Below are 24,019 nucleotides of genomic sequence, written 5' to 3'. Positions count from 1 at the left end.
CGCGTACATGGCAAATCACCTTTATAATTACGATGAAGTCAGAGTGCGTAATTTGGAAGAAAACCCCAGATTCTGAGGTGATGCAGATCAGTTTAGAGAGAAGACTCAGGCAGGAAGAGACCATTTCTGACAAAGAAGCTTCCAATCAAATTACGAAGGAATATGTGATCCTAATCAGCTGGTTGTTCTGGTTCGGAGGTGTGTAAATTGTGGTGATGTCAGACTGACAATGCCATCAGTCGAGACACAGAGGCTCTGTGACTTCACAAGAGTCTTGATGTGGTTTCTGACCTGAAGTTGCTTTTTGCCAACATGCGTGATTTTATTTACTCCACAACAGAGTTGCAGGACCAGTCAGGCATCCCCTGATTCACATTTCTACCAGAGCATTCTTAGTGGACTGACTGGGGGTCCACACGACCCACTCCTGGTGTCACGTCCTCCACTATTAATACCGGAGGAGACGCTGCTGGTGGCAGGTTCTGTCTTAACCACGTGTCCTGTAAAGTTTCTGTTTTTGGATCATCTTTCCGTTTGCCTTGGTTTCCTGATTGGGAGGGGTGGTCCCAAAGGTCTGCAAGGCCTGTTGTAGGCCTGTTTCTGCTCATTTGCATATTAAAATCAGGGCAGAGTCCAGGTTGTCGTGCGTGTCTGGGTTAAGGTTACCTGAACCCTAACCCTGCTGACATCATACATATGAAAGATGAGCAGTGTCAGCAACAGGCAGACCTGTGTGTGTGTGTGTGTGTGTGTGTGTGTGTGCGTGCGTGTGTGTGTGTGTGTGTGTGTGTGTGTGTGTTGACCTGGACTAGTGTTACACTGTCCTCGAGCTGCTGACTGACCTCCGTCCTTCAGCCAGGCAGATTCACGTTACCAGCAGCTCTAAACATAGAAACACACAAACACAGTTGAACATCCAGTCCAAAGAGAAAAGCCAGATCTCACATCTGCCTCAACAGATTGAAAATGTGTTGCTGGTCACCAGGACCTGAGTCATCACGGCTGCACTGGAGCTTCCTGCACGATTACATGCCACCGTTCACTCACCTGGGGTGATGAATCTAGCTCAAACACCTGTAAAATCCTCACAAATGTTACCAATATATGTGCAAATATACACAATATATGTTTGAAGAAGGGCGGCCCGGTGGAGCAGTGGTCCTCACTGTGGCCCCCATCAAGAAGGTTGTGGGTGGAGCAGAGGTCCTCACTGTGGCCCCCCATCAAGAAGGTTGTGGGTGGAGCCCCGGCTGCAGCACGGGGTCTTTCTGGGTGAGTCTCCATGTTCTCCCTGTTCCTGCTGGGTTCTCTCTGGTACTCCAGCTTCCTCCACAGTCCAAAGACATCAAGAGGGACCAGGTTAATCCAGACTCTAAATTGACCGTAGGCGTGGCTGGGAGAGCCAATGGTTGTCTGTCTCTATGTGTTGGCCCTGCCATGGACTGGTGACCTGTCCAGGGGGAAGGCTGCTGGGATAGGCTCCACCCCCACCACCCTGAACAGGAGGAGAGGGGGAAGATGGAGGGATGGAGGGATGATGGAGGGAGGGATGATGGATGGATGAATAATAAATTAAGTAAATAAACTAAAACAAAATGTAACAAACACTATTTAAAAGGCAAATTACAGGACAATCTTGCCGACAATGTTGATAACCGGCCGCCCAAATCCATGGACCACCATATTTCTGTCCTGTCGTGTCTGGAACAACAATCAGAATAGTTGACGAATAATTTTTTGTTGACCTACTATTGATGAGCTGTGGCAGGTCTAATCGTAGCCGATCTGATGTAGCTGTATGTGAGTGGCAGTACCTGGAATACTGTGTTTTCTTCTCTGATTCTCTTCCTGTTCCTGTGGTTCAGGAAGCCTCTGGGTTTCCAGGATCTGGCCTCTCACCTGGAGAGATTGTTGTCTGAGGGAGAAGCTGTGGAGGACAGTCGAGGTACCAGTGTTTCTCCTCCACTTCACACTTTTAGTTTGAGCAGTAAAAACCTGAGTTTTCAAGCTGAGGTGACACAGTTGTCATGTTTTCATGATGTTTTCGTGCCAGCAACCTTTAGTCTCTAGAATTGTTCTACAGTGTCGCTCCATGTCTGCAGATCAGCCAGTTGAAGGTCGCCTGGGTCCTCAGCCAGTGGTCCTGGATCACACCAGTGGATTTGAGGGGCTTCTCTTTGTAGATGATGATCTGCTGGGGGTGAGAACACAAGTGTAGATGTTTGCTTCTTCTTTTGATTGACCTCTCCAAGCTGATGGTGTCACAACTTTTTGTTGTGAATATATCCAGTGATCTTTATGTCACAAAGAAAGTCCCTGTATAGATGTCAGTGCTTGATGGCACACCCTTGAACAGTTAGCCTATAGCCATGGCCAACAGCACAGGATTGTAGCTGCTACACAGTAATGCTAACAGTCATGATGGAAACATGTCGTTCAAGATAAACGACACATTCGGGACCAACAGTGGCGTTCCTGGTATCCACAGGACCATAGAAGAACCTTTTAAAGCTGTTGTGCAGAGCACCAGGTCAGAGGCTGTGCTGTCTTAGACTAGGACTGTCATCAAGGTGATGAGGTTGAACCTACCGTCACAGACGCAGAGGAAGGCCCACACACTTTAGCTCCCTCCTCGTCTTTTGTTGAGATGCTCCCAGTCGTGACCTTTGGAACGAGATGCTCTACTGAAGACTTTCACGGGTTCATTTTAAATGTAGCGCCACATCACAGCAGAAGACTCCATCCCTTCCCATTGCTCTGACACACACACGCACACACACGTCACGTCAACCCCAACCACCTGAAACATAGATGAGAATATCTGAGGTTTTTTTTTTTTGTTTTAACTCACCCAAGCTTAATGTAGGAGCAGTGGTGAGGATGCTGACACTAGCTCTGCTGCTAGTAGCAGCCAGAGTAGCTCATCTGCTGCTGGGCCAATCGGAGAACAGAGCAGGAGTTCACCTGCTGTTGCCCCGCCCCCTGATGAGCAGCACGAGTCACCACAGAATGAGAGCTTTGACCCAACAAGGCAGACTGTTCTAGACTGATCCTGGTTGTAGTAAAGGAAATGATGTAAGTCAGTAGAAAGTCGGTGCCAGTCAAGTTTGACCGCAGGTATTTAGTGACTTCAATCATTTTTTCAAAAACATTACAGAAAAAGGGGGGGGGGGTGATTGGGGCCACCACCATCGTAGCAGGAAACACTGGGTCACAGGGTTGTTCCAATTCAAAATGACTTTCTCATTGCTGATTGCAGGTCATCGGCCACAGTAACTTCAGCTCCATCCGAGCCACCACCTGTGTTTACAAAGGTAAGTTCTGTACAGGCGACGGCTGTGTCCCATCAGAGGACAGAAATATGTCCATGCAGGACAAGGATGTCTCAGAGACAGGGCTCTGATCCTTGAGCTGGACTGTGGAGTGTTTGGTCTCATTTGATGGTCCTGAGAGAGACTAGATGGACAACAGCAGCATGTTCCTCCGCCTGGCGCCATCTGAACTTGTAGCCTTCAGCTGTCCCACCGATTCTGATTAGCTGCATAACTGAGACAAGCTCAGCCTGACTATTTTCAGCTGAAGGAGGTCCGCTTCTGTCTGCAGGGAAATGGGCCTATGAAGTGCTGATCTCCTCACAGGGTCTGATGCAGATCGGATGGTGTACTCTTAACTGTCGCTTCAACCAAGAGGTACACACACACACAAACACACAGGTTCGCACAGCTATCCTTGTGGTGACGGCCTGACCCGAGCTCTAACTAGACCTGAGAGTCTGGTTTCAGGGTTTAGTTCTGAATATGGGACAGTTGGCACTGTCTGTGAGGGGCAGGGCCTCAAACCAGTAACCTTCTTTAGCCTCCATCAACAAGCCCCTCATGAGATCACGAGTCTGTGGGTGTGTTTTCTTCTCAGGAGGGTGTTGGCGACACTCCCGACTCATACGCCTATGACGGAAACCGAGTACGCAAGTGGAATGTGACAACCACCAACTATGGGAAGGTAAAGGGAAGCAGTGAGATTTGTAGAAAGCAGGTGGAGATGATGTGATGTGTAACTGATGGGAGGTGATGTCATGTCAGTCGTGGGCAGCTGGAGACATCGTCAGCTGTCTGATAGACCTGGAGGAGGGCACCATCACGTTCTGCCTGTAAGTACCAGCCGTCTGCCCGCCTTGGTTTCGTTTGTCTGTGCACTTCAGCCTTTCAGCAGATTGAAGGATCTCGCCAGCTTGTTGATCAGTTAAGACAGAACCAGGCTAGCTGGTCGCAGTCTTAATGCGAAGCTAAGTTAACGGTAACTGGCTTAACCTCATATGAACTGGACAGACATTTTCACATCAGCTAGTTTTGCATTAAATTACTGCAGTACTGCCACAGAGGGGAGGCCGCCGCAGCTCATTCATACAGTACCCCCCCCCCCATGTGATGCCACTTTAGTCTGTGAGTGTAATATTCCAGCGTTCTGCAGCGCGCGGGGGGGGGGGGTATCTTTTATTTGGACTGAAAGAAAGATGGCTGTTCCAGTTGTCCCTTTTACACAGATGTCTTTAGGATCCGAGGTGGAAGGTTCTGTCTCCATCAACATCTCTAGCTGCCACTAGCCACCAACCCCGCAGCTTGTAAGGGGCGATGATTGACGCTGTGTCTCATGTCCTCAGGAATGGTCAGTCCCTGGGCACAGCCTTCACCAACATTAAGATGGGTCCAGGCATCGCCTACTTCCCTGCCATCAGCCTGTCTTTTAAAGAGTCAGTGGCTTTCAACTTTGGCAGCCGACCTCTCAGATATCCTTCACCTTTGTCTTCTTTGTACTCTGAGGAACTACCAGGTGGGACCTTCCTTCAAAACAAGTGACTGGACCCCTGAACCTCTGCCAAATGCAATGTTAAAAGGAGTTGCTCCATAGTGTTTGGGTCTCTCCTTGGCCCAGGCTCCGCCCCTCTGCAAAATCAGGGGAAATTTGGACTCATAATTTGGATGTAATCCTGCTGACATCAGTAATAAGCCGGTTTATTTTGATAGTTTTGGGAATATTTCCAGATTTGCTGAATGGTTTCAGTTGTGCTGTTGCATGTTAGAGGGGTGGGCTGCCTCAGCAGATGTCTCAGGGCATCTCTTCCTCCCTCTTTTTTACCATGAAACTGCCACTTGGTAGTCGTCTTCATGTGCAGTGTCTTGCCTTAACCTGAGCGTGATCCACGTATCCGGTGGAAGGCTACCTGCCCCTCCAGAATCCCCCCACTGCAGACTTGATGAAAGCTCACAAACTGCTGGGCTACGTCAAGAACGTCCTCTCCACCGCCATCGACACGCAGGTAGGAACTCCTGCTGTGTGTGCAGATCATGGATGAGTGTGTTGAAACCTAATCAGCAGTGTAGCTTGTTTGTTAGCAGCAGGTGATGGTCTGGTCTTGCTGGTGTGGTCTGGAAGGGGCCAATTGTAAGCCTCTAACGTGTTCTACTGCAGGAGGAGAGGCTCCTGGAGAAAGACTGTGCTGTTTGGAGGCTTCATGGTGAACCAACTGTCCTGATTGCTCTGGCTCACATCTTCAACCACTTCGCCCCTCTGATGGTGAGACAACACTTTTATTATGCCTCCATGGGAGGAGCAGGCCGGAGGAGCCCAGAGACGAAGGTCCACTGAGACTCAAAGATGACTGGAATAGATGTTGGTGGTCAAAGGTCACTGGGACTGGCAGACATGACCATGATGCAGTATTTCCTGCTGACCGGTGTCTGATGTAGAGCTTCACTTTCTGTGTCCTCAGCTGAGACTACTGTTGTGTTTTCTGGTGCAGTGCAAAGTTTACCTGGTGGAGGACGTGCTAATGAACTTCCTGCTGGGGATTCTGGAAGGAGGCGGGTCTGTAGATGAACATCCTCTCATCCAGCAGCTGCTGGACCTCTTCTGGCTGCTCATGGAGGTAAACACACACGTGTTGAAGTAATCTGATGCTACCTGTTGGACAGTGTTAGACCTGATGGTGCTAATCCAAGGAATCCATGTGGGCACTGTCCACAGTGTCAGCTTTGTCACACGCCAGAGGAGCTCCCTAATCCACCTCCTCTGAATAATCTGTTTAGACCACATTTGGACACTGGAATCTATGAAGATTACTGATCATAGAACATGGCCACAGTTTCATGATAAATAAACCATTCCAAGTTTTGGTTCCTGAGTGCACATCTTACAGTGGTAATTAATCAAAAAAGGCTTGAAATCAAATTATGGCCTAATTAAGTATCCAAAATTGCAACATTTGCTGGATCATGTTAAAAAAAAAAATCAATATCAGTCAACATAACTGCAGTTAGATATTTTGTACATGTTGAGCAAAGACAGCTCCTCCCGCTGGCCATAAAAACCTGCTGGCATCAGTTGGAACATAGTTCATTTACACTAACAGCCGGATCACACGGCACTCCTGTAGACGCCAGTTTTTATCAGCTCCAATCCGCATAGATGTGAATGCAGGTACTGGTGGCTTGATTCTTGCACGCCTCATCTCAGACCCACCTACATGAGTGGCGGAGCCCCATGAGGAACAATGTACATGGAGGAACTTGGCATCTCAAACACAAATTCAAGCGTCTGTCCAAAAGCAGCGAAGCTCTAACAGGGTTCAGTGTTGAGTTTGAAAAACAGACTGAAGCTGTAAAATACCAGAGAAACTCCATCACTGTCCTCGCGCTCTACTACAGCTACCAAAGATTGTCTATGAACACACGATGCCTCGCTCTGCTGCTGTTCTCACAAGTCACGTGTTTCCTGTGCAATGACTTCGTTCACGATGCCTAATGTGATTCACCAGAAAAGGACCTGAGAGGAAACTTCTCTTCTCCTCACAATGGGAGCAGGATCAACCGGCTTTTTAAAGTGGGTTCTGTATCCGGGTCTGTAAAAGTTGCATGTACGCAGGTGTGTGCAGAGGAAAAGCTTATATGAGATGTCAGAGCAACAGTGAGCGAAGTGGTCTCAAGTGAGGTTACAGTTTTAGAACCTAATGTAAAAGCAGGGGAGGGAACTGTGCTTGTTTGGCTGTCGTTGGCAGCGTGTGGTCAGTAACCTGGTGTCTCTGTAGGATTACGAGGTGAACGAGTGTCTGAAGCAGCTGATGATGTCCCTGCTGAGGGCTTACCGCTTCTCGCCCATCATCCCTGACCTTGGGTTCCAGGTAGGACTGAAGTTGATCCCATTCCACGTGAACCACGTGGGCAGCGGGGTGTACTCTCCAGACCTCTGAGAATATGGAAATATATTTGGCAGACTTCCCCTCCATTTGCCCTTCAGCTCTGTTGACTGTTCAAACACACTGCTGATGGTTTTGATAAAAAAAAGTACAAATATTTCACTTTTACTGGCAAATGTAAAACTAAAGTTGGATTTAGGTATTTTGCGGTAAACTTGAAACATGTTATTGAATGACAGCGCTGACGATGTTCTGCTCCCGTGTGTTTCAGATCCACTACCTGCGTCTGACCACCGCCATCCTGCGTCACGAGAAGTCCAGGAAATACCTGCTCAGCAATGTTTTATATCCTGGTGTCTCCTCCGCCTGCTTGCAGGCAGAAATATGATGCAAGGTTGTGATTGTTGTCTGAGTGAAGTTCATACACAAGTCCTAAATGTTGTTGTGTCTACAACCACCTACAGACTAGCAGACGCTTTTGTCCAAAGTGATGTACATCACAAGAAAGAATGTAGACCGAGGGGAAAAACATTAGTGAGTAGACTATGGCTGCGTCTGAATGGCCAAGTAGGTCTGATGGTAGGTCTCAGAGCAGGTCGTCGGCTGTCCGAAACCAGAACTGGCACGAGTAGCGACCTACTTCTCAACCTAAATTCCAGCCTAAACACGCCCACATTGTAGGTCGGTTCAGGTGCATCCTACGGAGCAACCTATGGCCCACAATGCACCGCGGACTTCTTCTTCGTCCCCTAAAAACTTGTGGACCCTCAAGCCAAGTTTGCGCCACCAACAGTCTCCCATTCCTATGAACACCAACATTTATAGTCGTTGTTGACTAAAGGTGTGTTAATGTGCTTAATAATGGAGAATGAAAGAAAGGTGCTCAGAGTGGAGTGCAGTACCACAGCCAGGCCAGCAGGTGGGGCTTTCGTTGGTGCCGTCCACCTATTTGCAGTATCTGTGCTCTGCCAGCAGAGGTCGTGCTTCACCACCAATCTTCTAGGGTGTCTGAATGGTGCCGCTGTGTTTAGGTTGTAAGAGTAGGACGTAGCAGTAGGACGTAGCGATAGGTCGTAGCAGGAGGACGTAGCAGGAGGACATAGCAGGAGGACATAGGTTGCCACTTGGCAATTTGGATGCAGCCTAAGTGCTTAAAGTTTGATTGGCTGCAGGTGCATCCACCTAGTGGCAGGAGAAGTGCAAGGTTGTTTTTCTTAATATAATGTAACCTCAACTGACCACAACCATTAACTCAAATGTGTGAAATGGTTGTTTCCTTAACAGATGTTAACATTTGACGTGCTGCGTTCAGTTGTGTTTTTTTACATCAAGACGCCCCTGAGAGTGAAGGAGGCGGGGCTAGAAGAGCTCATCCCAACCACGTGGTGGCCAACGCACTTTGACAAGGAGGTAAAGTAAAAAGTTCTGGGAGAGTTTCTGTCCTCAGTGACGCTCCTGCACACCAAAGTCCTTTTCAACTCAGCCAACAGCTGATCATAGTTGTGATGTCATCAGACAACGTAAGTCACAGTGGATGACAACATTTCGCTGCCTGGCCTGGCAGCACAGGCCAACTGCTAAACCTCACCCAGTACATCAGATATCAGAAGTATCGTCTGTTTGTCAGCAGCTTATGACGCTGTCCAGCACAGGCTACTGATGAAAAAACTCCTTGACATGAGGACATGAGGACATACTGCTTCATGAGAAGTAGTCACCTCTCGTCTTCAATGTGTAAACCAGCGACCAACCCCTACCAGAGGGATGCAGCAGGCCCTTCTATTCAGATCTAGCCATGGCAACGCCGCAGTGCACCTTCCCAGAAGTTGGGGCAGCCCTGGAATGAGGCCTAGCAGTTACGTCAGCGTACTCCCTGCAAAACCAACCCCCGGAAAACCCAAATGTGCAGCTTTCATCTTAAGAACAGGGAGGCCAAACAGGAGCTTGATGTTACCTGGGATGGAATGAAGCTCGGGAGTCACTTTGGACCTCAGCTTCAAAGACCCCATCCAGAACATGAGAGCAAAAGTCTCCACCAGGAACAGCCAGTGGGGGGCTCCCCCAGGCACACGACACACAACTGCACTGGCCCCGTGCAGGTCATGCCATGCGCAGAAACTAGACCCCATCCTCAACGAGACCTGCGGGATAGTGACTGGGTGCCTCAAGACTACCCCTGTTCACTGTCTCTATGCCCTCTCTGGCATGACCCCCCCACACCGGTAGATCAGTCACCACACAGGCCAAGCACAAAAACCAGGCTGAAGACAACCGGCACCTTCGTCATGAGCACTCTGCCACCCAGAAACAGCTGTCTTCCAGGAAAAGCTTCCTGGACACCACCAAAGCCCTGGAGACATTGAGGATCCAACATTGTTCTCTTGGAACGACAGCTGGTGCTCGGAGAGTACGGATTGGAAACGATGATGTGGTTCTGATGAGCAACAAACCTTCTGGGACTAAAACACAAAAATGGAGTGTTTGAATTCTCTGTTAATTTGACTCTTTGATGGTTTGGTGATTTATTTTTTTATTTTCTAATCTTTCAGGGAAAGGATGAACGGGAGCCAAAAGATGAGAGTGCAGATGAGCGCTTGAGGCGGCGAGCCTACGAGAGAGGCTGTCAGAGACTCAAAAAGAGGATCGAAGGTCAGATTGAACACGTTCAGGTGAAATGAAGTTAGCATTTTTCATTGTAATAAAAGAGGAAACTGATTCAGGAAGCTGCAAGGCTACAAAAGTTAGAAACTGAACCTGTGTGTAAATGACTGAGGTTGGTGATTATATTTCTGTTTTGTTTTGTTTTGAATGCAAAGTCAACTTAATTTTGGTGAGAGAAGGATTTAACAACTGTCCATCCACTTCGATATTAAGAAGACCCATGTTAGTCCAGTCAGTCTGTCCATATCCCGCCTCTTCCGTCAGGTTCTTGGATACAATGGAAACCAATTTCTGAAAAAATGGGGCCCGCAGAGACAAGCGGAACATCCCTTTAGCTGCTCAAACAGCAGCTGGTTACTGCAAACACAGTTTTGGGCTAAATTTTAAACAGATGTAATGAATATGAGAGTTTCAACTGGGATTGTTTTCTTTTTCATGATTCTTGCTTGATCCATTAAAGGAATTGGTCAATTAGACAAAAGCCTGACGGTAGTTTGTGATTTTACAGTTCTTGTTTAGTTGTGGGGGCTGAGAGGGTTAATTGAGGTGAACATTAAGAACCTGTTTACTGTCTTCTGTTCTCCTCTTGTCCTGCTGCATCACCGTCCTTTGTTCTCCTCGTAGTGGTGGAAGAGCTGCAGGTCCAGATCCTCAGGTTGCTGCTCAATAACAAAGACAAAAGCACGGTGCGTTCGCTGGCTGTTGTTGCCTTTGCCACTAAAATTAGGGCCTGAGCCTGAAGGTACTTCAGGCTGCTAATGTGTTGCTCAGCAGAGCAACACATTAGCAGCACTAAAAACACTATAAACACCCACTAACCAGTCCCCCTCCCCCCAACACCCATGAGGCAACTGGGCCAGACAGCCTGGAGCCGGTTTTCACATCCTCACCATTCAAAACCTGGTCCTGGACTGTTCTTGCTGTCAATGAGCGCCCAATATGAGCATCATCTAATTTCACCCCTGAACATGCATGAAATTCGCTGAAATTCGGCACACTTGTCCAGTCTGGCTAAACATTCACTCATCTAAAAGAAAAAAAAAAACACCACAAGTCTATAGCGCCACCTAGGGAGCCACACAACTAAAAGATAATTTTAGATAATTTGGAGCGCTATAACTCCTCCCAGGAATGTCCCACAAACATGGGACCAACACCGTTGGACTCGTCAAGACGAACAATTCCTCCACTCTGACCCCTCACCTGTCTACAACAGAATGTCCACAAATTGGACAAAACTGTCAAAATTAGGACTTTTTTTACTCCCCAACAAAATCTATCTCCTCCTAGGGCATTAATGCTATCACTTCCAAACTTTCACACATTTCTCTCCCAACTGTGCTGATTAAAAGTTATTAAGTTTTAATCTGAATTACTGGGTTTGGATTTTACAAGCCGTCAAAGTGGGGGAGACACGTTTCACCTTCCAATGGAAGCCTATGGGGAGACGGTGTCCTCTCAGGGTTCATACTGTCAAACAAACGCTTCTCACGTCTACACCATCCATCCCACAGCTCTACCAACCACACCACTGCATTCCTGACAAAAACCCCTCCAAGAACATGGTGTTCTGTGTCCCTCTGGACCAGCGTATGCAGACTTCTTCCTCTTGTCCCACTCCAGTCCTGGTGCTCCTCCTCTCTCTCCACTCTAGCACAGATCAGAGACAGAGCAGTGGGGGAGGGGTTCTTAAAGGGCCAGCTCTCAGCTCTGCTCTCACTCTAGCACAGATCAAAGACAGAGCAGTGGGGGAGGGGTTCTTAAAGGGCCAGCTCTCAGCTCTGCTCTCACTCTAGCACAGATCAGAGACAGAGCAGTGGGGGAGGGGTTCTTAAAGGGCCAGCTCTCAGCTCTGCTCTCACTCTAGAACAGATCAAAGACAGAGCAGTGGGGGAGGGGTTCTTAAAGGGCCAGCTCTCAGCTCTGCTCTCTCTCTAGCACAGATCAAAGACAGAGCAGTGGGGAGGGGTTCTTAAAGGGCCAGCTCTCAGCTCTGCTCTCACTCTAGCACAGATCAAAGACAGAGCAGTGGGGGAGGGGTTCTTAAAGGGCCAGCTCTCAGCTCTGCTCTCACTCTAGCACAGATCAAAGACAGAGCAGTGGGGGAGGGGTTCTTAAAGGGCCAGCTCTCAGCTCTGCTCTCACTCTAGCACAGATCAAAGACAGAGCAGTGGGGGAGGGGTTCTTAAAGGGCCAGCTCTCAGCTCTGCTCTCTCTCTAGCACAGATCAAAGACAGAGCAGTGGGGAGGGGTTCTTTAAGGGCCAGCTCTCAGCTCTGCTCTCACTCTAGCACAGATCAAAGACAGAGCAGTGGGGGAGGGGTTCTTAAAGGGCCAGCTCTCAGCTCTGCTCTCTCTCTAGCACAGATCAAAGACAGAGCAGTGGGGAGGGGTTCTTAAAGGGCCAGCTCTAAGCTCTGCTCTCACTCTAGCACAGATCAGAGACAGAGCAGTGGGGAGGGGTTCTTAAAGGGCCAGCTCTCAGCTCTGCTCTCACTCTAGCACAGATCAAAGACAGAGCAGTGGGGGAGGGGTTCTTAAAGGGCCAGCTCTCAGCTCTGCTCTCACTCTAGCACAGATCAAAGACAGAGCAGTGGGGAGGGGTTCTTAAAGGGCCAGCTCTCAGCTCTGCTCTCTCTCTAGCACAGATCAGAGACAGAGCAGTGGGGGAGGGGTTCTTAAAGGGCCAGCTCTCAGCTCTGCTCTCACTCTAGCACAGATCAGAGACAGAGCAGTGGGGGAGGGGTTCTTAAAGGGCCAGCTCTCAGCTCTGCTCTCACTCTAGCACAGATCAGAGACAGAGCAGTGGGGGAGGGGTTCTTAAAGGGCCAGCTCTCAGCTCTGCTCTCACTCTAGCACAGATCAAAGACAGAGCAGTGGGGGAGGGGTTCTTAAAGGGCCAGCTCTCAGCTCTGCTCTCACTCTAGCACAGATCAAAGACAGAGCAGTGGGGGAGGGGTTCTTAAAGGGCCAGCTCTCAGCTCTGCTCTCTCTCTAGCACAGATCAGAGACAGAGCAGTGGGGAGGGTTCTTAAAGGGCCAGCTCTCAGCTCTGCTCTCACTCTAGCACAGATCAAAGACAGAGCAGTGGGGGAGGGGTTCTTAAAGGGCCAGCTCTCAGCTCTGCTCTCACTCTAGCACAGATCAAAGACAGAGCAGTGGGGGAGGGGTTCTTAAAGGGCCAGCTCTCAGCTCTGCTCTCTCTCTAGCACAGATCAGAGACAGAGCAGTGGGGAGGGTTCTTAAAGGGCCAGCTCTCAGCTCTGCTCTCACTCTAGCACAGATCAAAGACAGAGCAGTGGGGGAGGGGTTCTTAAAGGGCCAGCTCTCAGCTCTGCTCTCACTCTAGCACAGATCAAAGACAGAGCAGTGGGGGAGGGGTTCTTAAAGGGCCAGCTCTCAGCTCTGCTCTCACTCTAGCACAGATCAAAGACAGAGCAGTGGGGAGGGGTTCTTAAAGGGCCAACTCTCAGCTCTGCTCTCACTCTAGCACAGATCAAAGACAGAGCAGTGGGGGAGGGGTTCTTAAAGGGCCAGCTCTCAGCTCTGCTCTCTCTCTAGCACAGATCAAAGACAGAGCAGTGGGGGAGGGGTTCTTAAAGGACCAGCTCTCAGCTCTGCTCTCTCTCTAGCACAGATCAGAGACAGAGCAGTGGGGGAGGGGTTCTTAAAGGGCCAGCTCTCAGCTCTGCTCTCACTCTAGCACAGAGCAGTGGGGAGGGGTTCTTAAAGGGCCAGCTCTCAGCTCTGCTCTCACTCTAGCACAGATCAAGGACAGAGCAGTGGGGGAGGGGTTCTTAAAGGGCCAGCTCTCAGCTCTGCTCTCACTCTCTGATCAGACTCAGGCTTCTAACTCCTCAACTACAAGGCCTCCACCCTGGACCAGGACACCCTGGGGTTCAGGCCAGGGCTCAGGCCCTCACAACGCTGCTTGCAGCTTTAATTGTCATTAATCCTGCTAACTAGCTACATTTGCATACTCTCATGGAGGCGTTTACATGACTTCCTCCAGAATAATGTTCCTGTTAACATGCTACAGAACAAATGACTGAAGCCACTAGATTTTGGGGAATGAATTTTCAAAATAAACTACAATGATTCAAAGACTAAAAACTGGCTATGTTCAACAGTTTGTCTTGTTCTGCCAACATTCCCAAAGTCAGCCTGCCTACAACAGCAAGCAGAGCACGCCAGGGTCTCCCCATAAAAACCTGAATTCATGATGAAAGGCCCCTCCCTGTTTCTGAAGGTTTTAGAGATTCCTTCAACTCTCAAAACATCACCTTCTGTCAACTTTTCAATTTGGTTTCCCTGCAACAAGCAGATAAAAATGCTCCAAAGGTGAAAGCGTGTTAGTTGGTGGTCATCTGCTCCGTTTGTGATGGAAGACTCTCGCTGACATGTGACTGATTATGCTGACAACAACTTTGCCACTCAGGGGTGACACAAGAACAGCCTGGACAGGTTTTCTCAACTGAAATTCATTAACCGTTGAGACAGAGGTTGTCTGACTCCCCCTTGTGTGTGTGTCTGTGTGCGCGCGTGTACCATTGGATGTTCTGTCACCACAATATCAGTTTCATCTCTTTCAGGGTGAAGCTTCTCGGTACATTTTCCTGAACAAGTTCCGAAAGTTTCTCCAAGAGAACGCCAGCAACAGAGGGGTGAGAACATCTGATCAATCATTGTGTATATGCAGCTTATTGGCTGCTGTACACCCACAAGACTGGCAAATATTTACATCCAATTTTGTGTGTGTGTGTGTGTGTGTGTGTGCGTGCGCGCAGCACCCCACAGCGCTGTGCCCCCCAGAGTACATGGTGTGTTTCCTCCACCGGCTCATTACCGCTGTGAGAGCCTGCTGGGATGAAGGCACCAGGAAGAGTCCCGGTAGCCTCAGCAGTGAAGGTACACCGCCACGCCACACTCACTTCTCTCCACAAAGTGTGAATGCTGCCAAGTTTCACATTGTTGTGTATGTTCAAAGAATATGTACAAGACAAGAGCTGGAAGGTGTTGGGCAAGATTGAAAATGTGTTTTAGGAAGTGCTTGTGATTGAAGGCAACAAGAAAGAAAGAGACCCCAGCGTGTGATGGTGATGTTCCTGGACCCTCTCAAAGTCCCAAAGTGTGAACTGCAGCTTGTCATCATTTGACTTATTCTACAATTCTACAATTCTTTAATTCTTCAATTCTACAATTCTACAATTTCATTTAGCAGACGCTTTTGTCCAAAGCGACGTACAACACAAGCAAGAATTCAGACTTAATTAAGGAAAAACCCATAGTAGCGCAAAAGTGCTTCAGTTGTGATTTGGTCACAGGTACTGCCATCTAGTGGCAAAAAAAGTGTCGCCCCCCCCCCTCCCTTTTTTTTTTTTGGACAAACATACAACATGACAACCCAGTTAGTGCTACATAGTCACTAAGTGCTGGGTCTTGGACCCTCTTACTGATTCTACCCCACAGGACAAAGAGGAGAAGAGTCAGGTTCAGTTCCTCGGTGACTTATGAATTTAAAATTGTTATAAGATGTGACACAAAGGCCCGTCCCAGTGTGTCTGATTGTTGTTAATCCTCCTGATCCCCTCAATGACAGTTCTTTAAGTGTTCATCCCCTCAAGGCATCGCCGTCCCCCCTCGTATCCTCTGTCAACGCTCCAGGGCCCTTAATTGGCAGTACCCTCAAAGCAGCCAATAGAATCGTGACCTCTCGTGCACGTTACCCAAAATTTCTCATCCCACCCCAGGGGCTGAGCTCATAAATGTAGAAAGGACAAGGAGGGTGTGCATCGTCCTCCACATTTGCTGCTCTGGATGATAATTAAAGCTGTTTATGATGCGTCTGCTCCACCTCGTTTATTCCCCCACTCGTTATCTCTGACCTCAGCACCCTCTCGGTCTGTGCTGTGCTCTCCCACTCACGTTCTCCAGCCATCCATCATTCTTCACGCTCTACCATAACTCTGCCTCCTGTGTCTTGTCCCCTCAGAGGGCTACACCCCCCCCCAGCTTTTCTACAACGGGAAGGTGGACTACTTTGACCTCCAGAGACTTGGCGGGCTCCTGTCACACCTGAAGAAAACACTAAAAGGTTGGTTGGGAGAAAGCGACTCCCATCAGATCTTCGAGTACCAACAGACTTGTCAGCATATCTATCGATTACCAACATCAGAATGACTGAACAAGCAGGAGCACTGGCCCAGGCCCAGTGCTCCTGCTGGGGCCTGACTTACAGATCATTTCTAACTACGTTTTAACCTGGAACCGACAGCACAGAAAACAAGCTGAGGTTCTGTGTGTGGTGTCACAGAAATAACAAAACCAGGACTGAACAGGACCAACACTACTTTCTTTAGACAAAGCAAGCCGCTGCCGTGATGCTTGGCTCTGGTCCTCTGAATGTTGACTGGTCCAAGCTTTCATGTCTCTGATTGGACGACACTGATGAGCCACTCATGATTTCCACAAGCTTAACAAACTCCAGAATCAGTTTTGTTTCATCAAATGTTTTCACTGCTTGATCTTCTCACCCATGAATGCTCCTCTGCCATGGACGCTAACTTTAGCATTGCTAATTTGCTATCATCTGTGACAAAAGGGAGCTCTGCCCTCTCGTCCTTCCCGGCAGTCTGAGCATATATGAGTCTTGTTTACTCATAATCTACACTCAGGACCTGACCTGGACCTCAGTGACCATTTGAAATGCGGATATGAACCTGTAGGACTCTCAGGTTGGGTCTTGGCTCTGTGGTTTAGACCCTGATGTCTAGAGGACAGACCTCTGCGCGCTCATTGTGCTGGCCTGGTGGTACAGCTTCCTCTGGCTGACCAAAGTCTTCATATGAGACCTAAATTGTGGGTAGGTGTGACCCTGTGCAGGCCCTGGTCTGAAGATGATGATTGAAGCAGCTTTTAGCTGTGTTCCATGGGTCCGTCCCAAAATGTCGTTTGTTCCTCGTCAGCCCTCAGTCCAGCCCTCCCTCCACCTAGGTGGGTGGCCGTCAGCCTCAGCTGGCTGGGAGACGGAGGAGAGATGGAGGCGGGTACATTCGACTACAGAGCTGATGGTATCAGGAGACAGTAGATGGCCTTTCGAAACAGAGACATAACAGATTGAAAGGCATAAACCTATTTAATCTGTCAAAGATGAATACAAGATGTTCAGGTACTCTTTTTCCTCAGACACCATGTGACCTTGGTGCTGAAGGAATGAAGTGCTGCAGATGTTTCCTCCACTAGAGGGAGCAGGTGATGCAAACATGGACAGCTGGTGGCTGAGATGGGATAAACTAGAACCACTAGACAGGTTTATCAAGAGCTGAGACTTTATTTGATCTGTTTTTCCCACGAATGTTTGATATTCAAGTAAATTGCGCCTCAGTGAACTTGATGTGTGTTTGGCTCTCAACAGCGTCAATGTTTGTGTGCTGGACTCTGTCTCAAGAGACGCTGGCTGCTGACAGCCTTGGTGATATTTTACTTCAGAAGCTCTGTCGCAGTTTGGCCTGCAGGCTTGGTGAGGTCAGAGTGAGGAAGTGAAGCACGTGTTTGCTGGTGATTATCAGCAGATGTGAGACAAGTGTGTAACGTGGATTGATGTTTCTTGTGCAGCGACTCCAGCAATATGCTGTTCATTCAGCACTGGAGGAGACTGAATGGAATCGATCAGAACGTGACTATCCTGGAGGGCTGAGGGAGGTCGACCATCACCAACCCCTCAAGCAGCCATATTAGAGAGGAGAACTTTAGATGTAGACAGAGACTTCCTGTCGCAGCATTCAGACAGGTTTTTAGTGAAAGCAGCAGCAACAGCGTGGGTCCGTGGGTGTGTTGATGTGATGCAGGACACATAGTGACAACTCTCACACTATAAATCTTGATCTGACTTTTGCGATTGGAAGGTCAACTCTTGAGAGAGCTGCATCGGTCTGACCTAAACCTGGAAGATCATCAGCTTTTGTTCACCAGAGCTGATTTACTGATTCAATCACCACAATCACATGGAGCAAATCTATTGGCTGCTGGGGGAGGAACCAGGAGATGACCACTTCCTGTTGGTGAAGGAACCAGGAGATGACCACTTCCCGTTGGACTACAAACAACTCATCCCTGACACAATCCCTTCCCGTTGGACTACAAACACCTCATCCCTGACACAATCCCTTCCCGTTGGACTACAAACACCTCATCCCTGACACGATCACTTCCCGTTGGACTACAAACACCTCATCCCTGACACGATCACTTCCCGTTGGACTACAAACGCCTCATCCCTGACACGATCCCTTCCCGTTGGACTACAAACACCTCATCCCTGACACAATCCCTTCCCGTTGGACTACAAACACCTCATCCCTGACACGATCACTTCCCGTTGGACTACAAACACCTCATCCCTGACACGATCACTTCCCGTTGGACTACAAACGCCTCATCCCTGACACGATCCCTTCCCGTTGGACTACAAACACCTCTTCCCTGACACGATCACTTCCCGTTGGACTACAAACACACCTCATCCCTGACACGATCACTTCCCGTTGGACAGCAGACACCTCATCCCTGACACGATCACTTCCCGTTGGACAGCAGACACCTCATCCCTGACACGATCACTTCCCGTTGGACTACGAACACCTCATCCCTGACACGATCACTTCCCGTTGGACTACGAACACCTTATCCCTGACACGATCACTTCCCGTTGGACTACAAACACCTCATCCCTGACACGGTCACTTCCCGTTGGACTACAAACACCTCATTCCTGACACGATCACTTCCCGTTGGACTACAAACACCTCATCCCTGACACGATCACTTCCCGTTGGACTACAAACACCTCATCCCTGACACGATCACTTCCCGTTGGACTACAAACACCTCATCCCTGACACGATCACTTCCCGTTGGACTACAAACACCTCATCCCTGACACAATCACTTTATCCTCATCCCTGTTGAATCTCTGTCAGTTCACCGACTCAGGTGTTCCTGATATTCTTGCAGTGCTCAGTGCTGACTGGATGTTTCAGTTCTGATTGAGTGTTTTTCGTGATTCCTGTCGGGTCCCTCGTTCCTCCTTTCCCTGTTCTGTCATGTGATCTCTTCATGCTAACACTTTCTCTCTCCATAAAGCTTCCGTTTCTGGCCTGCATCTCATGGTACATTCATCATTGTTTGATTAACGCGCTGCAGTTTGCTCTGTAAATCAGCAGGCCATTCGTCACTCGGCTCTCGCTCACTCATAATGTTCTGTCATCTGACGATAACTTAGCCTGACCTCATTTATTGATTAGCTCACTGAACACTTTGACTGAATGTGAAGCAGGATTTCCATCTGCACAAAGTGCATGAGGAAGGTAATAAACCAGACAGCTGGCTAGTTGTTTGCTGTGGACCAAATATCCATCTTTGCATGCATGAACCAAGCCTGGTCCTGCTGGAGTATGAGACACAGTACCGAATCCTCCTGATCTGAACCTGCCATCTCTTGTGTAACTCCACCTCACAGGAGCACCATTCCAAGGTGCACCACAAACAGGCAAGCATACGTTAGCGTTAGCGCACTCTGCCAGTGAGCCTGGACCTGCTCGGCTAGATGTTTAATACCCAGGTGCTGCCATTCCTGTTGCTGTTCATCCAAGCGGTGCGTCAATGCGGCCACCGTATTGAAATGGGATGTTGGAGGCAAAGTTTTATCCACGATTACAATCATCATCACTCAACAGATATTTTTTTCAAACAATGTGTACTCATGACACCTTCTGCCCTTAAAGTTGTAGGAAGTGATGTTGTATTCTCAGAAATCTCTTCTGGTTGTTATCAACTAGATGATTTAGCCAGTAAAGCCAACATCATCATCGACCCTGCAGAGATCCAGGCCACATCCATGGACGACCTTGACGAGGATGAGGAGAGCGGCGCAGCGCAGGTTTCCTCTTGATTTATTTATATATGTATGCTCACACATATGTTAGCTGACGTATTAAAACCACTGACTGGTCAGTAAATTCATCACTAAACCCATGGGTGTGAAAGGATCCTTAGGCACAGTTGAACTGAGGTCCAGCTGTCAGACTGACTGAAGCACAGGTGTTCAGTACTTTGAGGAGTTTTAGCAGGATCAGCAGAACCTGTACGATGTCAGTGGAGGACACGTTTGGTGATGTGGTCTTTGTGTTGCATTAGAACTCATCTCCTCCAACTCAGCATAGAGTGACTGACAGCAACCATCTCCTTGTTTGGACCTTCAGAGGCCATTTGGTGCAGCAGCGATGGGAGGAGCTCTGGCCAGGCCCAGCTGGTTGAGTTCTCCTACGCTTGGCCGAGCCAACCGCTTTCTCAGCACTGCCGCTGTCAGTCTCATGACCCCCAGACGACCCCTGACACAACCTGAGAAAGTGAAAGTCCGCACCCTGGCTGTGGAGCAGAGGACCGAGGATGACAGTAAGTAGTGAAGACCACTTCACCTCCACAAGGTTGTGCAGCACCAGAGTCCCAATACAATAACTAAGAGCTGATCTTTGGCTGCAACTGTTCAGAGTCCGCACTTCCCATCATGCACCTGGGCAGTTGCTGACATGAGAGCCGGGACACCAGGCCCCTCCAGTCTTATTGTTTCTGATGATAATCCTTGCATATTTCTGGTATTCATTCGGCATTCATGGTAGCAGTTTTCTGATCACATTCCAAAATTTCCCAGCTGAAGCTCCGGGCGCTGACTGACTCAGCTGAGCACTGCCAGGGGGGCTTCATGTACAAAACCCAGCTCAGAGGAGCACAGGGTTCGAAAATGATGTCACATGTTTGAGTGTCTCCTGTCCTGGTAGAGTTCATCCACTAACCTCATAACTGTCTCTCTGTCACTCTTCCCTTCAACCTCTAGTTGAGGGCAGCCATGGCAACGACGGGCTGTTGCTGGGGCGACCGCTGGAAGAGCCAGACCAGCCCTTCGCTGATAAATCCCTGCTGGAAATTGTAGATGGGATTGTGATGATGTACAACCTGAGTGTTCATCAGCAGCTGGGGAAGGTGCGTTTGTCTCTGGAATGGTTTTGGAGGATATGGTGTGGTAAAAAGCAGGAACTGACCCAGACAAACTGAGACTAAAAGAGTTCTGTAAGATGAAAGTTGAGTTCAAAGGTAGAACCAGTGACCACTGTGGTAGGTTATCTCAGGAAATAATGACAACTATTCTACTGCTGCACCCCTGGTTTTAGGGGACCGATTAGCTCCACCCTTAAGGTGGCCCTTCATCAGCCCAATAGGAACCTGGACGAGTGGTGGAATGATTCCTTGGTGGGTCCTTTTTCAAATAGCTGTGTTGACAGCTGCTCACCTGTGGGCTGGAACTAACCTGACTAATTTAGCTGCATTTCAGCTGAGAAACCGTCAGTGGGAGAGAGTTTGTTACAGGTCTGAAACGACTCAGTAGCTCTGGATCAGAGGGGTTTCCATCATTCACATGATCTGATACACACATAATTCTACAATTCTACAATTTCATTTAGCAGACGCTTTTGTCCAAAGCGACGTACAACACAAGCAAGAATTTAGACTTAATTCAGGAAAAGTCCATAGTAGCGTAAAAGTGCTTCAGTTGTGATTTGGTCACAGGTACTGCCATCTGCCATCACTCTTCCCTTCAACCTCTAGTTGAGGGCAGCCATGGCAACGACGGGCTGTTGCTGGGGCGACCGCTGGAAGAGCCAGACCAGCCCTTCGCTGATAAATCCCTGCTGGAAATTGTAGATGGGATTGTGATGATGTACAACCTGAGTGTTCATCAGCAGCTGGGGAAGGTGCGTTTGTCTCTGGAATGGTTTTGGAGGATATGGTGTGGTAAAAAGCAGGAACTGACCCAGACAAACTGAGACTAAAAGAGTTCTGTAAGATGAAAGTTGAGTTCAAAGGTAGAACCAGTGACCACTGTGGTAGGTTATCTCAGGAAATAATGACAACTATTCTACTGCTGCACCCCTGGTTTTAGGGGACCGATTAGCTCCACCCTTAAGGTGGCCCTTCATCAGCCCAATAGGAACCTGGACGAGTGGTGGAATGATTCCTTGGTGGGTCCTTTTTCAAATAGCTGTGTTGACAGCTGCTCACCTGTGGGCTGGAACTAACCTGACTAATTTAGCTGCATTTCAGCTGAGAAACCGTCAGTGGGAGAGAGTTTGTTACAGGTCTGAAACGACTCAGTAGCTCTGGATCAGAGGGGTTTCCATCATTCACATGATCTGATACACACATAATTCTACAATTCTACAATTTCATTTAGCAGACGCTTTTGTCCAAAGCGACGTACAACACAAGCAAGAATTTAGACTTAATTCAGGAAAAGTCCATAGTAGCGTAAAAGTGCTTCAGTTGTGATTTGGTCACAGGTACTGCCATCTAGTGGCAGAAGAAGTGTCGCCCCCCCCCCTCCTTTTTTTTTTTTTTTGGACAAACATACAACATAACACAACCCAGTTAGTGCTACATAGTCACTAAGTGCTGGGTCTTGGACCCTCTGACTGATTCTACCCCAAAGAGGAGCAGAGTCAGGTTCAGTGCCTCGGTGCTCTCTGAACAATTGAGTCTTCAATTGCCTCTTAAAAGTAGAAAGGGACTCAGCAGAACGCACAGAGTTCGGTAGTTCGTTCCACCATTTGGGAACAACAGAAGAGAAGAGTCTGGCTAGAGATTTGGAGCAGCGCTGGGCTGGAAGCATCAGGCGTCTTTGGCATGCAGAGCGTAGTGGGCCAGAAGGAGAGTAGACCTGGATCAGGGATTCCAGGTAGGCTGGAGCCGTTCTTGTGATTGTTTTGTGAGCCAAGAGAAGTGCCTTGAATTTGATCCTGGCTGCCACTGGAAAGCCTGTGAATAGAAACCAGCAGCGGGGTGACATGTGCCCTTTTGGGCTGGTTGAAGACCAGACGTGCTGCTGCATTCTGGATCATCTGCAGAGGCTTGAATGAGCCTGCAGGGAGCTCTGCCAGAAGAGAGTTGCAGTAGTCAATGCGTGAGATGACAAGAGCCTGAACCAGAATCTATGTGGTCTGTTGGGTCAGGAAGGGTCTGATCTTCCTGATGTTGTAGAGGGCATAACGGCAAGACCGAGAAACTGAGGCCACATGAACCTTAAAGGTCAGCTGGTCATCAATCATGACACCCAGGTTTCTGGCTGAGTTTGTGGGCACAAGTAGACTCGAGTCAAGTTGGACACTGACCTGAGGCTGAACAGATGGACAAGCTGGAAAGACCATAAGTTCAGTCTTCGACAGATTCAGTTGAAGGTGGCGTTCCTTCATCCATGTGGAGATATCAGCCAGACACGCTGATATACGACCTGAGACCGTTCTGTCATCAGGTGGGAAAGAGAGGAGAAGCTGAGTGTCGTCAGCATAACAGTGGTAGGAGAAGCCATGGGAGCGGATCACTGCACCAAGTGAGGTGGTGTACAGAGAGAAGAGAAGGGGACCAAGCACTGACCCCTGAGGAACCCCAGTCGATAGGCCATGTGACCTAGACACCTTTCCTCGCCATGACACTCTGAAGGATCTGCCTGTGAGGTAGGACTTGAACCACAACAAGGCAGAACCAGATATGCCGAGCTCAGAGAGTGTGGAGAGGAGAATGTGATGGTTCACCGTGTCGAAGGCAGCAGACAGATTCCAGCAGAAGTAGGACAGAGCACTGACCAGCAGCTCGAGCTCGTCTCAGTGACTCAGGGACTGACAGGAGTGCAGTCTTAGTGGATGAGACACATGAGAAGGGCTTTAGTATGTTGAGCTATAAACTGCATTTACTATGAAAGCGTTTCTCACCCGTATCCTCAAAGTCCTCCAGCCTGAGTAAGAACCTGTCGTGGTCTCTAGAAGTCGATTATGTGCTGGAGCCTCGTTCAGGCTCTCGGAGGTGAAGGTCAATGTTGCATATTTTATTCATACAAAAAAATGTGACCTCCCTGTGGCGAGTGAGACGTACCTGCGGGAGAATCACAGCGTCCATGTTAGATGAAAATAATGAGTCCACAACCCCAGATCTTCTCTGTCTGATCACAGGAGGACAGAATCAGAACAACTCATTCAGAAACTGGAAACGGTCCATTTCTGGATGAAGAACTTCAGACCTGATCTGAAGATGGGAGGGAACACAGATGCTCAAACCATCAGTCTT

General features: G+C 48.7%; 1 protein-coding gene across 1 annotated transcript in view; it reads left to right on the top strand.

Moving 5' to 3' along the window:
* rnf123 (ring finger protein 123) overlaps positions 1-24,019 on the top strand; it is a 91,732-nt gene that overhangs the window by 3,432 nt on the left and 64,281 nt on the right. Inside the window, exons 4-24 of the mRNA XM_086200457.1 lie at positions 1,866-1,945; positions 2,103-2,200; positions 3,260-3,314; positions 3,604-3,689; positions 3,913-3,999; positions 4,080-4,147; positions 4,658-4,783; positions 5,200-5,314; positions 5,467-5,571; positions 5,798-5,923; positions 7,082-7,174; positions 7,461-7,536; positions 8,484-8,599; positions 9,739-9,838; positions 10,475-10,536; positions 14,443-14,514; positions 14,638-14,758; positions 15,843-15,944; positions 19,687-19,787; positions 20,110-20,302; positions 20,742-20,887. Coding sequence (XP_086056583.1) covers positions 1,866-1,945; positions 2,103-2,200; positions 3,260-3,314; positions 3,604-3,689; positions 3,913-3,999; positions 4,080-4,147; positions 4,658-4,783; positions 5,200-5,314; positions 5,467-5,571; positions 5,798-5,923; positions 7,082-7,174; positions 7,461-7,536; positions 8,484-8,599; positions 9,739-9,838; positions 10,475-10,536; positions 14,443-14,514; positions 14,638-14,758; positions 15,843-15,944; positions 19,687-19,787; positions 20,110-20,302; positions 20,742-20,887 — 2,128 coding nt within the window. The remainder of the gene's footprint in view (positions 1-1,865; positions 1,946-2,102; positions 2,201-3,259; positions 3,315-3,603; positions 3,690-3,912; positions 4,000-4,079; positions 4,148-4,657; positions 4,784-5,199; positions 5,315-5,466; positions 5,572-5,797; positions 5,924-7,081; positions 7,175-7,460; positions 7,537-8,483; positions 8,600-9,738; positions 9,839-10,474; positions 10,537-14,442; positions 14,515-14,637; positions 14,759-15,842; positions 15,945-19,686; positions 19,788-20,109; positions 20,303-20,741; positions 20,888-24,019) is intronic.

This window comes from Aulostomus chinensis, chromosome 3, assembly GCF_037954235.1.
Source record: "Aulostomus chinensis isolate RoL2024-O1b breed Wild chromosome 3, RoL_Achi_v1.0, whole genome shotgun sequence".
NCBI classification, from domain to species: domain Eukaryota; kingdom Metazoa; phylum Chordata; class Actinopteri; order Syngnathiformes; family Aulostomidae; genus Aulostomus; species Aulostomus chinensis.
Note: the sequence above shows the minus strand (reverse complement) of the source record. Positions and strands in the feature narration are given on the sequence as shown.